We start from the raw sequence: 13,874 nt of genomic DNA on the forward strand, positions 1-13,874 counted from the left end.
CTTCTGGGGCTCTACTCTTCTCTGGGTCTCTGCTTCAATTCCCAGGAGAGCTGGACCTGCTGCAGTACAGGCTGAGCAAATAGCTCCAGTTGTGCCACACAGACTCCTGCTCTGGGGTGGAGGGACGTCCAGCAGCCAAGCACAAGCAAGCAAGATGCCTGTGGGCTGAGCCAGGTCTGGACAACTTCAACTCCAAGCTGGGGACTTGCTTTCTACCCTTGCGCCCCCCCCGCCCGCGCCGCAGCCGCACTGCTAGGAGAGGGGCAAGGGGAGAGCTGCAGCTTTGCCAAGCGCCCGGGCGGCCCCTGCGCACAGCTTCCCCCCGTCCGGAGGGGACACCGCTGCCGGGCTGGAGGGCCGGGGGGCGCAGGGAGAGGACAGGCGGGGCAGAGGAGCGGAGCAGGCTGCGGCAGGGGCAGCTCCGCCAAGGGAAGAAGGGAGCGCCGGCTGCCCGGCAGCGGCGGCCGGAGCCCCCGGGGGTGGGTGGGGGCTTCTCCCCGAGCCCTGACGTAAAAACGAAGCGGGGCTGCCCGCTCCGGCTTCTTAAGGAGCGCGGCGGCGGGCGCGGAGATCCCTGCCCTGCCCGGAGCGCCGAGGTGAGTAAGGGCTGCGGCGGGGGGGCCGGGGGCGCCGGGACCGGGCCGGACGGGGCGGGAGCGGGGTCGGTCGGGGAGCCCGGGGCTGGCGGAGCCCCCACGGACGCTCCTCTCGGGCAAACGCTTTGCTAAAACCGCTCGCCACCGAGGCGGGCACCCGCCCCTGCGCCCCGAGACCGGCTTTGGCATCTTTACGGTGTAGGGTCGAGTAACTAGTCGTAACCGATAGCTCCAACCAGGTAAAGCGGGGATAACGAGTGAGCTAATTAACTTTTAAATTATTGTTATTGTAAGGCACTATTCATGACAGGGAGTGGAAACTACGAGCAAGACAGGGAGGGGGGAAAAAAAAAACCCAAACAAAAAAATATTCAGAGCCAGGAGGAGTAAATAGCACAAACATACAAACTTAATTTTATGGACAGAAAAACCTAAAGATTGGAGGGCGAGGAGTGGGGGGGGAACTGCATGGAATCATTCACCACAAGCATAGGTAAGAAATTAATGAAAACTGACATTTCTTGAGCATCTCCCTCAACTCTCAGACATCTTAAAAAAAAAAAACCAAAACAATAATAATCCTGAACCTTGTAAAAGACTAATGTCAAAATGCTGCCCGCGTTTGACCAGACCATAGGACTAGTGCTCTTGGCTACTGGCCCTGGCCAACGCCATTCACACCACACCTTAAATGGCACTCACTCTCCTATTAATGTCCTGCCAGCTCCCTGCCCACCGCAGTCCCTTTGCTCACACCTCTGACAAATCCAGAACCCTTGTCCTTGTCTTACCCAGTTTTGTAACCTAGAAAGCTTCCAAAAGGGCAGGGGGGCAGAGAAAGCAAAGCAACCAATTCAGTTGTTAACCAGTGTAAACCAGACGGCTTCTGTCCAAGTGACAGAACCACCCTTAAAAGCCAATTTTAGTATTACTCCTTTGTTTGAACTATCTGTTGTTGGTGGGTTTTGTTTGGGTTGTTTCTTTTTTCCTCTCCCTATGGCCAAATCTGACATTGCTAAGTGTTTATCAAGTTTCTAGTTTTCAATAAAAAAAGTTAATTATGTCCCTTGAAAAAGTCTCAGTAAACAGATAAATATGTGCATATTGCACAGCATATATGCACAGGTGTCTGCTGCTCAGTGGAAAGGCTCTGATGCACAAACAAGAATTAAGTAGTGACTCACAGGATGTCTTCAGGTTTGCTTCTGAGAAAGCAATCAAAACCTGCAGTAGGGTACAGAAGAATGATGCTTCTGGAGATCTTTGGAGCAGCATGAGGACAACCCTATTACTACCACCACTGCCATAAGTGACATCCCACTGGGCAGAGCTGTGTGGGAAGAGCGTGCTGTTCCTCTTCTATTCCTTAAATGCAAGTTGCAGATTCAAGGCTGTCAAGCCAATTCTCATGAGATCCCAACTCAGATTAAAAAGTTGGAGAGTAAAGTCTGAATAGCACCAAAGTGTTCCAAAAACCTGACCAGACAGCCAGATAAGGGGCTAGGTAAGAATATGACCGCCAGGACTGAAATCTCTGAAGAGTCCTTTAGCTCTACAATGAGATGTGTTCCACACAGCAGCCCAACCTTCCCTGGGCTTTCACACTGGCTGTGGCTGGGCGACTTTTGACACACAATCTGTCTGCACATGCTTATCCTGCCTTTGACATTTTTCTTCACATAGCGGAGAAACATTGCTCATGCTCCAGATGAACACTGATGGAAGAGGCTTTCTACTAAAAATCCAGTTGATTATTAAGTTAAGCTTATTAACAGGGGTAGCTTCTCCCCCTCCAAAATAAAAGTATGAATACTCAACAGATCAGCACACACGTTTAACAGTATTGTTTGTCCTTTAGTCCTTTAGCTGATCTCAGATGTTGCAGATTTCTAAAATGGGAGGTTCCCAGGAGCTACACTAAAGACAACCCCCAAATCTGTTACACATTAGAAATGTGTATCAGGAATGGAATAGTAGAAATACTAGAAGCATGTTAGAAAATGCACAATAGAAACATGTACTAGAAATTAAATCTGATGGAGACAGCTGGGCCTTTCTGTCCCCCAAGGGTATATCATTCTCAGGATTTCTCCCACTATAGCTGCTACAGAACAAGTTATACAATTTTAACATAACAGACAATTGTTACAGTGATCTGCAATAAGCATCTGTACTTCCTGTATTGAGATATATATATTTTAGAAAAACATGGATCTGTTAGAGCAGGTCCAGAGGAGGGCCACAAAAATTATCAGAGAGCTGGAGCACCTCTCCTGTGAGGACCGGCTGAGAGAGTTGGGGTTGTTCAGCCTGGGGAAGAGAAGGCTCTGGGGAGACCTTATAGTGGCCTTCCAGTACCTAAAGGGGGCCTACAGGAAAGATGGGCACAGAATTTTTAGTAGGGCCTGTTGCAATACGACCAACAGTTATGGTTTTAAACTAAAAGAGGGTAGATTTAGGCTAGATATAAGGAAGAAATTTTTTACAATGAGGGTGGTGAAACACTGGCACAGGTTGCCCAGGGAGGTGGCAGATGCCCCATCCCTGGCAACATTCAAGGTCAGGTTGGACGGGGCTCTGAACAACCCGATCGAGTTGACGATGTCCCTAGTCATTGCAGGGGGTTTCGACTAGATGACCTTTAAAGGTGCCTTCCAACCCAGACTATTCTATGTTTCTATATGCATGTATACATGTTGTGCAATACAGCTGCTGTGCTGCGGCTTTGCTATACCCTCTTTTCAGAGCTGTTCTGCATTTTGGCAGATAAAACACTCCTGTTCAATGGATGATTTTGCAACATACCATTAATTCATTGGAACACACTTTCAACAAATAGTTTTCCACCTGCTGCCCACAGTTTCCTGTGAGTACAGACTATTTTAAAGGGCTCACAAAATTTTGAGAAGAATAAAATTTTGAGGAAAGCAATACTGCCTAAAGACTTTAAAAATCTGTAAAAAAGAATGGATTTTTACTGAAGAAGGTTAGGGATCTGTAAATCAAGAAAGGCCAAAGAATTTCAATATGAAGAAGTTCCAGACAAGAGATCATCATATGGATTTGAAGATTATTAACAAATTTTAACACACTTCTAACACTGCACAGAGTAATGCAACTCCACTAGTATTTATATTTACAGATCTTTAAAGAACAGCAAAACAATTATCAACATCTGAACTGCCTTCTACATAACGTAAGATATCAGAGCTTTGTTACTGCATCTAACAGTGAAAAGTTTTTCAGCTTCTTTTGGTTTTGTTATATTTCAGTGATACAATGGACCCTGGGAGCAGAGGAAGAATTCACTGCAACATGAGACTCACCTGCTCTCTGCTCATCATGGGAGCATTCTGTGTGACACCTTTCCTCTGCCATAGCCAAATTGATCCACTAGCTCTTGGGCGAGCAGACCCCCAGTGTTGGGAATCCTCCTCAGCTGTCTTACTGGAGATGAGGAAGCCTCGCATTTCTGACTCGGTCAGCGGCTTTTGGGACTTCATGATCTTCCTGAAATCATCAGAGAACTTGAAACATGGGGCTCTGTTTTGGGACCTGGCTCAGCTCTTCTGGGATATCTATGTGGACTGTGTGCTCTCCAGAACCCATGGTCTAGGGAGAAGGCAGCTAGCAGAAGCTGAACAGAAGATCTCTACTCTACGTTCTCAGTTCACAGGGAGAAACCAAGGTTACTACTCCTTTAATACACGTCTCACGGGCAATAGGCAATAACTAGAGTCTAGTAGGAAAGAAAAGAGATACAGGCTTATTGCACTATGTGGTAATAGTACAGAAACAGAGGACAGTGCTGCACAACTGCTCCCCACTCTCCCCAATCCAGTACAGAGATATGTTTATGTTAAAAATGATCTCAGTAAAAATTTGACCTCCACAAAAGCGCTGCCATTAGAGTTCAGGTTAAGTTTCAGTTTGGTGTGGGAGGAGGGACAGCAGAAAGTGAAACATAGGAGGATTCAAACAAACAAGGCAGCTCAGCAATTGAACATACAAATATATTCTTCCACACCAGCATTTTTACCACTATTGTACCATGGACAGGCTAGTTCCGAATTTCTCATTCCAAGAGGAGTGTCGCCCCAGGAATGCATCATACTGGTGCTGCTGGGGAGAGTGGCAGTCGTATCACAAGAGTAAGGATACGTTTACTTGCCATCCAGTTGTTAACCACTAGGTACTTCCTATTTCCATACTGGTAACTTTGCCCAACACACAATGGAAACAGACCTAGGGCTCAGATGCATGCAGGCTTTCAGACACAGCTACAGCTTCAGGAAGAAAAGCACTACCCTATAACACTAAATGATCCCATTCCCAATCTCCAGGTTCCCAGCCCCAGAGCAGATTCCCCAGGCTCAAAGTCTCCATAAGCAGCGAGAGCTAGCACCTCACAAGATCTGCAAAAGGTAGCATGTTGCTTAGCCTCCCCATTCCCAGCAGGAAGATACATCATAACTTTTCCTAAATCTCAGTCCCTTCCAAGGCTTCATTTCTGATCCTGCTACCAAGAGATGCATCCTTCCCTTGAGAATGTCCACTTTCAGAAAGGGGCAGGTGCCGTATTTTGATGGAGGGCTAGAAGTACTGTTGCCATCACCAACAGTGTAGCACATCGGGCCCACAGGGAGAAGGCAGAACTGCCTTTCCACTTGAATAGATTCAGACCCTTATCTTCACTTACTGCATCAGTGTCTTAGTTATTAAGATGTTTGTGGGGAGTGTCCATGGAACAATGAAGAACCTCGCTGCACAATGACCCATTAGAATGTCTTTAAAAGACGGACTTGAACTCAGAATTCTTCCACCCTAGGGCCACTATACCACTGGACAGTCCAGCTCTTGTTCACAAACCTTAAAACATTTTGTGTACTTAAAGATAGGATTTGAGATGGGAAGGATCAAGAGGTCTTTACCCCCATTACTTACAGAGTATCCTAGCCATTAAGACAGTTGTGTTTGAATTGATCCCCTCAGACTGAAGAACTCCTCAACCACACAGGGCCAGTTTCTATGCTCCGAGCCAAACAACCACTATCAGCATTTTAAAAGCAAGGATTGGATCCTACCCTGCTCTGCAAAGAATCTGAGCTATCATGTAGCTCTGAGATGATCTTTACTGTGTTAAGATACACTGATGGCAGGCAGCACAGAATTCCCTCTGTTTCCCAAGTGGCCTTAGACATCACAAAGGCAACGAGTTGCTCAGTCCTGACCGGACTGATGCACTTTTGGGTGCAAACAGAATGCAGCTTTAGACACATGAGGCATCAGTACTATCAAAAACTGAGATGAATTTTTGTTTTCAGGATTGCAGCTTTGAATATCACTCTCTGAATTTCCCCTTAGCCTTTTGTTTACATCTGGCTCTTTATGTCTATACCACACCGTGATTTTCTTAAGCAAAGAGCTTTTGTTCCAGTCAATATTAAGAGTAACAGTCTGATGTATTTTGAAGAATCAAATAATGGGTTCTGTGATTAATAGTGACTTTCATTTACTCCCATGCAGAGAGATTTTAAGCACTACTAAGCAGTCACACTTTAAGACAAACAAGGATTCCTCTCCTTCTCTATCCTTTTACCTCTTTGTTTTGTGAATTGTAAGCAGTTAATCTGGTTTCTCTGTACAATTGATTAGCATCAGTCAGTAGCGGGGAGCTTATAGCAGTAACAGCCTAAATTTTGTTTTTTGGAGGAGCTATCTAACCTCTCATCCAAGTATCCCAGTTTCCTAACAAAGCCAACTGTTTTAATCTTTGTAACCCTTGACCCTGCTGCCTTGTTTCGTCAGTGAAAGCAAAAATCAATTGTTAATAATTGCAGATAGAAATCACACCTTAGCAAATGATGAGGACTAGAATTACTGCTTCTTATGCGTAAAGAGATGTACAAGCCTGTTTTCTTAGCCCAAAGAGTAGCACCAACGGCATTTGAATGACCTTATGTACTTCACCCCACGTCTACATGGGCAGGTATGAATAGCTTTCAGTAGGCTTGTTCTAAGAGTCGAACAATAAAGATTTTTTTGCTTTATACTGTTACTTTTGTAACTGTTGATAATATCCTTTTTGCTCCATACTGAAGTTTTCCCATCTTATTCCTCTTAAATATTCACAATTTTAGTTTAGTTTTTTAATTGCAAACAGGATCATAAATCAGGAGCAATCTGTAAGCTGCATTCACTGAAGTTCCTTAAACATATAATTGAATTGGAGAAACAAGACAGAGATCCAGACTTGGCACAGAAATGCTGATGTTAAGGTGTTACTATTCTAGCGTCAGAGCTACTAGATTTCAGAACTAAAGGATAAATCCCATGAGGTCATTGTGAAAATTGAGTATCAGGAACTGAGCTTTTCTAAGAAAAAAAACAGAAAAGTCCTCCAAGCCAAAAAACCTAGTTAAGTCCTTGGTAAAAGCTTCTCAGTAGTACTGAGCAGAACTACCTTGTTACATCTAAGAAGCGCTTCCACAGTTCCACATGCCTTGCGCTCCTGGGAAACAAGTCTGTCCAAGTGTATACCAAGTCAGTGATAGAAGTAGCCCAGGTCCAAACTTACAGGTTCAAACACTGTTTTCTGAACTGATCTAGTCCTGCCAGGCTCCTGATTGTAGTTACTAACAAGTCTAAAAATACTCTTCAAACTCCATACAATGCATGAAAAACACAACAAAATCAGAACAGCTATATATGAGTTATCTAACAAACTGCCTCCATCCAGCTAACAACCTACTTAACCCAGCAGCATTTCAACTTCCCTAGATACCCTAGGGTTAGTTTGCTTTAAACTGAGACAAATAGGGAGAGTCCTTGAGAGCTACCTGGCCAAGGTATCTTCAGCAACTCCCCCTTTTCCCCTAACAAAACCCGAACACTATGAAAAAGGAGGTTTCATAAAAACATTTCCAATATATAACAACACTGAAGTTCGATGCAACAACTTTTAATTAGCCAAAATAAGACTTAAGAACCACAAGGAAAACACAGCTTTTGTACTTACAGCAAATCTTCCTGAAGAGCAGTCGTACAAAAAGACCCTCCTCAAGAAGCTACATAGCACATGCCCAGTATAAACTTTTGAAGAATACCACAACAAAAACCTCTCTACCTATTTTCTCCTCTTTCAGCAGTCCCCCTGATACCCGTCACTCAGAGTGGTCACAGCTGTGCCCACCTCCCTCACAGGTGCAGGTAATTGGGCTCAGATCAGCCCTTGCACCTGGCCCAAGACAGACACAACTTGCTGTCCCAACTCTGCCGGGCTGCAGGGTGCCAGGGAGGGCAGTGGGGCAAAGGCTGCTGTATTACGCATTTGAGATCTACTAACATAAACAGGTACTGTGTTAACCAGTTATTTTTTCAGAAGACAAATGTGTCTAAAAGAAATAAGGCCAATCTAATGGCTTTTGGATATCATTGCAAAGAAAATGCTCCATTAGTTCCTCAAGAAAATAAAAAACATACTACTAAACAGTGTGAGAGATCTCATCCACTGTGCAAGGAGGTTGATGACAAGCCAGTGAGTCAGTAAGACTGTGAGCAGACTCAAGTGCTTTCACTCTGCTAATTACAAGCGGAAGTGTTTTATAGGAAGACTGATCTTTTCCCCCAGCATGGACCTTTTTCTTCAAAGTAACTTGTCACTGAAAACGGAGGGATGTGACCATTGCCAAAACAAGAGGGTTGGGGGCAATGCAGATGAAATGGGGACCAGTAGCAGCTAAAGATGGAGCAAACATGGATGTGGGAAACTGAGTATTCAGCTCCTTTTTGCTGTTTGAAAATTGATTACTTATATGCATTTTCATATCACTTTTCAGGGATATTTTCTCATATTCAGAGGTTGCCAGAGAAGAAAGACTCATTTGAAGATTTAATAAGTATCCACATGCATAAGAGCAGATCTACATTACTTGGAAGAATCTTTGGAGAGCTCGGGAAAAAGAGGAAATGACACATTTAGTCCAAGATCTTGATTTGTAGATATTTTTTAACTACTTCTCTTTAATTTTTGCATTTTATTCCTCATTGATGTTAATTTACATTGTGGAAGAAGGCCTATAACTATGAGCACTGTATCTCTGATTAACTTGGGACTTGTGTTTTTTTTTTAATTACCTATGAATTCAAGTCTCCTTAATAAACTGCATGGTTTATAAGCAGTTGCCTACTTTAATCTGTATGTATGTGTCATGGTTTGGGCTGGGCTGGCAACTAAAACAAACGACAGATGCTCCCCTTCAGAGTAGGGAGTGCATCTCCCTTCAGAGGAGAGAAAATGAGAGAGAGACCCTCTGCAGTAGGGAATGGAAAACCTGGTCACCCAGGATATGGAGAAGGCTGAGGTGCTCGATGACTTTTTTGCCTTGGTCTTCACCAGTGAGTGTGCTAGCCATGCTGCCCAAGTTGCAGAAGGCAAAGGCAGGGACTGGGAGAATGAGGTATAGCCCACTGTAGGAGAAGATCAGGTTAGTGACCATCTGAGGAACCTGAAGGTGCACAAGTCCATGGGACCTGATGAGCTACATCCATACTTCCTGAGTGAATTGGCAGATGAAGTTGCTAAGCCACTAGCCATCATATTTGAGAAGTCGTGGCAGTCTGGTGAAGTTCCCCCTGACTGGAAAAAGGGAACCATAACACCCATTTTTAAAAAGGGAAAAAAGGAAGACCCAAGGAACTACAGGCCAGTCGGTCTCACCTCTGTGCCTGGCAAGATCATGGAGCAGATCTTCCTGGAAACTATACTAAGGCACATGGAAAATACAGAGGTGATCAATGACAGACAACATGGCTTCACTAAAGGCAAATCATGCCTGACAAATTTGGTGGCCTTCTATAATGAGGTTACAGCGTTGGTGGATAAGGGAAGAGCATCTGGCATCATCTAGCTGAACTTGTGCAAAGCATTTGATACTGTCCTGCACAACATCCTTGTCTCTAAACTGGAGAGACACGGATTTGATGGGCGGACCACTTGGTGGATAAGGAATTGGCTGGATGGTTGCCCTCAAAGAGTTATGGTCAATGGCTCAACGTCCAAGTAGAGACCAGTGATGAGCAGTGTTCCTCAGGGGTCAGTACTGGGACCAGTGCTGTTTAACATCTTTGTTGGTGACACGGACAGTGGGATTGAGTGCACCCTCAGCAAGTTTGCCAATGACATCAAGCTGTGTGGTGCAGTCGACACACTCAAGGGAATGGATGGCATCCAGAGGGACCTGGACAGGCTTGAGAGGTGTGCCCATGCAAACCTCATGAAGTTCAACAAGGCCAAGGGCAAGGTCCTGCACGTGGGTCGGGGGAATCCCAAACACAAATACAGGCTGGGCAGAGAATGGATTGAGAGCAGCCCTTGAGAAGAAGGACTTTGGGGTACTGGTGGGTGAAAAGCTGGACATAAGCAGACAATGTGTGCTTGCAGCCCTGAAAGCCAACTACATCCTGGGCTACATCAAGTGTGGCCAGCAAGTTGAGGGAGGTGATTCTGCCCCTCTAGTCCGCTCTTGTGAGAGCCCACCTGGAGTACTGCATCCAGCTCTGGAACCCTCAGCACAGGAAGGACATGGACCTGTTAGAGCTAATCCAGCGGAGGGCCATGAAGATGATGAGAGGGCTGGAGCACCTCTGCTATGAAGACAGGCTGAGAGAGTTGGGGTTGTTCAGCCTGGAGAAGAGAAGGCTCTGGAGAGATTTTTGTGGCCTTCCAGCACTTAAAGAGGGCCTAGAGGAAAGATGTGGAGAGACTCTTTATCAGGGAGTGTGGTGATAGGATGAGGGTAATGGTTTTAAACTGAAAGAGGGGAGATTTACATTACATATTAGAGAGAAATTCTTTACTGTCAGGGTGGTGAGACACTGGAATGGAACAGGTTGCCCAGAGAAGTTGTTAAGGGCTGGATGCCTCAGCCGAGTATGATTGGTACGGTAGTAGACTGGATGTTACCTGGTCCCATATGTTTTCAAGCTTTAGAAAATGTAAAACCAGACAGATTATCTGAATAGCTAATGCTCTTCCACAAGGCCCCTTGGGAAGATGCTATTGTTTCCACTGCAGATATGTCCAACCTATAACAATAGGATCCCCTAGGAAAGGGCTGCTGGCAACTTTCTTCCTCCCTTCAGATAGCAACAGAAATGGTGAAACACCACTATGGGCTGAGCTGCTGTTTAGCTTAAATAAATTGGCAATACTTCTCTGCTTCAGCAAGCTTCTTACTTAACAGGCCATAGCATTATTTAGCCCTTGAAGAAATGGGCAGGAAGGGATTAGTATGTGGAGGAAAGACTGAGAAAACAGACGAATCTCTAGAAGAGGTAACACTATGGAAAACATTTGAAAATTGCTGATGTAAAGGAGACAATCTCTGTTATTAATTGTGCTGAAATAAAACAGGGGATGCAATTAATTACATGTAAGCCTGCAAGTGATAAAGTTCCTGAAGAAACTCCTACTTCAGTCGATTTCTTCTCTCTGAAAGTGTCAGAATTTAGGTCTTGCTTGCTTTTATCTAGCTCTCAAAAATTTGGCATGAAAACATAATCAGATAATGCTGATGTTTGCTATTGATTCACTCACTATCAACTGGGGCCTTCTAGGGTGACTGTGTTAAGAAAAAGCAAGTGCTGTGAGTATGAGATGCGAGCAGATTAGCTGTACAGGAATAATTTAAAATGTTCCTGTGGTTAAAGACAGAATATTGCCTCCTACTACTCCACTCTATAAACTTCATGGTAGATCTTGGTGTGAGCTAGGATTGTTTTTGCAAATACTGTTCCTGGCTTACTGTTTCTCAGTCTGAGCATGTCAGAAGAAGTATGGGATGAACATGTCTGACTGAGGTTGCTTCGTTGTCAACTGAACTGACTAACAACAAAATAAAGGCCTTGGGATTTTGTCCCTTTCATCATGTAGGGACTTGGCAGCTAAACAACTGCTTAGTAGTATGGAAAAACACTCCATTGACTCTTTATGTGCTAACATGAAGTAAGAGTTCATGGTGGTTCAGGAATATCTATTTGTACAAATTTGTGCTCCAGACCTGTTCCATGTTGCGTCGGACCAAACCAGTATTTGTCAGCTGTCACTGTTTCCAATCAATTTTAATTCAGATCCACTCACTCTAAAGGAGACTGAAAGTCTCATCAGAAGCTGATAGGTATCTTCCCGTAATCAGCTTGTATGTTGGCACTGGTATATTGCAAAAGCTACTAAGCACCTATCTCACACTATATTCTGTTTATGTGATAATATGGCTGTATCCCCTTTCTAGTGACCCCATCGCTATTTGTTTTCTGGGGTCTTCTTCCTTCAATTAGTTTCTTTATTTTTCACCCTATTCACCTTCCTTTGCTAGAGACAAAATGCTTGTTGGCTTCCAGTTGAATACCAGTTTGTTGCTGTAATTCTTGAATGTTTGCAGTATGTGTAATTAAGGCCTCCAGTACAAAAACTAGCAGAAAGAACCAGGAACGTTCATTACTATGACTACCACAGTCTAAGGTCTTTCAAGAAAGTGGCTAAGGTGCTACCAACAGAAAATAAGATTTCTAGACATTTTAATGAGTCAGACAGTCCCTTTATCTTGGTGATTATAATTCATTCTGAAAAATACAAGAACAGGAAAATCTATATGGAAAATTAAGCGTTCTGCTGAGCAGCTTTTCTTAAGCACTACACTTTTCATTGGCCTTTTCAATCACATCAGCCTAAACTTCGTTTAATTATACATGAAACAAAGCTTCAGAATATGTAATTTACCTAACTTTTCTCCCAAAGCTTCCAAAAATACTTTGCTTTCACCCAAACCAAATTAATTTTCTTAATAATCACAGAAAAATTCCTGTAAATACTAGGAGTATTTCCTCTCTTGGAAAGCTGGTATAGTTCCAGTGATTCAACTAAAATTCTTAAAAGTATGCAAATTTACTTGAACCGTAACTGATTTTGAGCCTGCATGCACATACTCTTTCACTATTTTTTATGCACCTCCTTCAGAACAGTAATAGTGAGTCGTTGAATCTATAATCTTTATCGCTGAAGTGGTACTGAATAATTTCCATTTCTCAGATCTTTAAAATACTTCTGTGCATTATCAGAAAAAAATGTTTTCCTTTCTGCTGTCATCAACAAGAGATACAGCACAATTCCAAGGAGGTAAATTGACCATGGCATATAAACAGCTAAAGAGAAAGTATTGGGCAATCATTTGCACTGCTGAGGAATTGCACTTGGTATATTTGCCATTAGTTCACGTTGTCACTTAACAAATAGTTAACAATACAAAGCACAACATCTGATAATAACATGCAAATCACTAACATGCCATATCTTAACCCATTATCTCAACCTTCAGAACTGCTATCGCTAAAACAACACGCACTTGATGACACTATCACCACAGCCTATACTGATGTATCTCAGTGAGTTGCACTGCTGTAAGAAACATGTAGGAAACAAGAAGCAATCAAAGGAAAGCAGTGAGCAGCTATTATTTTTCTTCTAAGAATGATCTAAATTCTAAGGCCTTCACTTATTCATTATTCTAAGAAATGAAGCTAGACCGTAGTATGAATGGATCAAAGTAGTAGGCAATGTTTCCTTTGTGTGATATCTTCCTTTCTCTTAAAACCCCAGCCTCTTTCCCTGCTGATGCCTAATAGATGCTTTGTAATCAACTTCAGCAAGTACAACCCGCTACCTACAGCCAATCACCTATCTGTTTACAAACTTCTGTGCAGCTTATATGTTTACTTACATGCATATATATGCCTGTATGTGAGTGTGTACAGACTTGACAAATATTTTTAGTACTCTGGGAGTTTTAGATATGTTCCATCAAATACAAAGTACTAGCAACCAAGGAAAAAATTACTTTTCTCACATTTTAGATGCTGCAGGTAAAATTACATTCTTATTAACCATTCTATACTAATATATAGGTAATCAATAGAAATCTATAGAAAGGCTCTTCTAAAGCAATCAATCAAATTCCTTTAAATGTTCAAAGCATCTTTTCCTATAGATACGAATTCAGTAGTTTGGAAAAATACGAATATGTAAGTATCAAGTATTGATTAATCTGACAGTTATGAACTTATTCCTTCCTTTAGTCTAATAAACATACAATAATACAAACATACAGTAACAGAAAATACATCACTGAAACCTGTTGACTCAAGCCAATTCTCCTATTAACAATAAATGTTCCCAAAACACAAGCCATTACATATTACATAGCAGTGAGAAGGGAGGACAGG

General features: G+C 43.1%; 1 protein-coding gene across 1 annotated transcript; it reads left to right on the plus strand.

Annotated features, from left to right (window-relative positions):
* The first annotated feature begins 473 nt into the window (after positions 1-473).
* FAM237A (family with sequence similarity 237 member A) lies at positions 474-8,568 on the plus strand. Its single transcript, XM_063342333.1, has 3 exons — positions 474-596; positions 3,869-4,284; positions 8,435-8,568. The coding sequence occupies exons 2-3, from the start codon at positions 3,876-3,878 to the stop codon at positions 8,566-8,568; spliced, it is 543 nt and encodes a 180-aa protein (XP_063198403.1). The 5' UTR covers positions 474-596; positions 3,869-3,875.
* Positions 8,569-13,874: the final 5,306 nt, after the last annotated feature.

This window comes from Chroicocephalus ridibundus, chromosome 7 (assembly GCF_963924245.1).
Source record: "Chroicocephalus ridibundus chromosome 7, bChrRid1.1, whole genome shotgun sequence".
Taxonomy (NCBI): domain Eukaryota; kingdom Metazoa; phylum Chordata; class Aves; order Charadriiformes; family Laridae; genus Chroicocephalus; species Chroicocephalus ridibundus.

What these genes read in the sequence shown, in the direction of transcription:
- FAM237A (XM_063342333.1), top strand. Translation starts at nt 3,876, where the DNA reads ATGGACCCTGGGAGCAGAGGAAGAATTCACTGCAACATGAGACTCACC. An exon ending in GTTCACAGGGAGAAACCAAG is followed by an intron (nt 4,285 to 8,434) that starts GTTACTACTCCT and finishes ATCACTTTTCAG; the next exon opens with GGATATTTTCTCATATTCAG.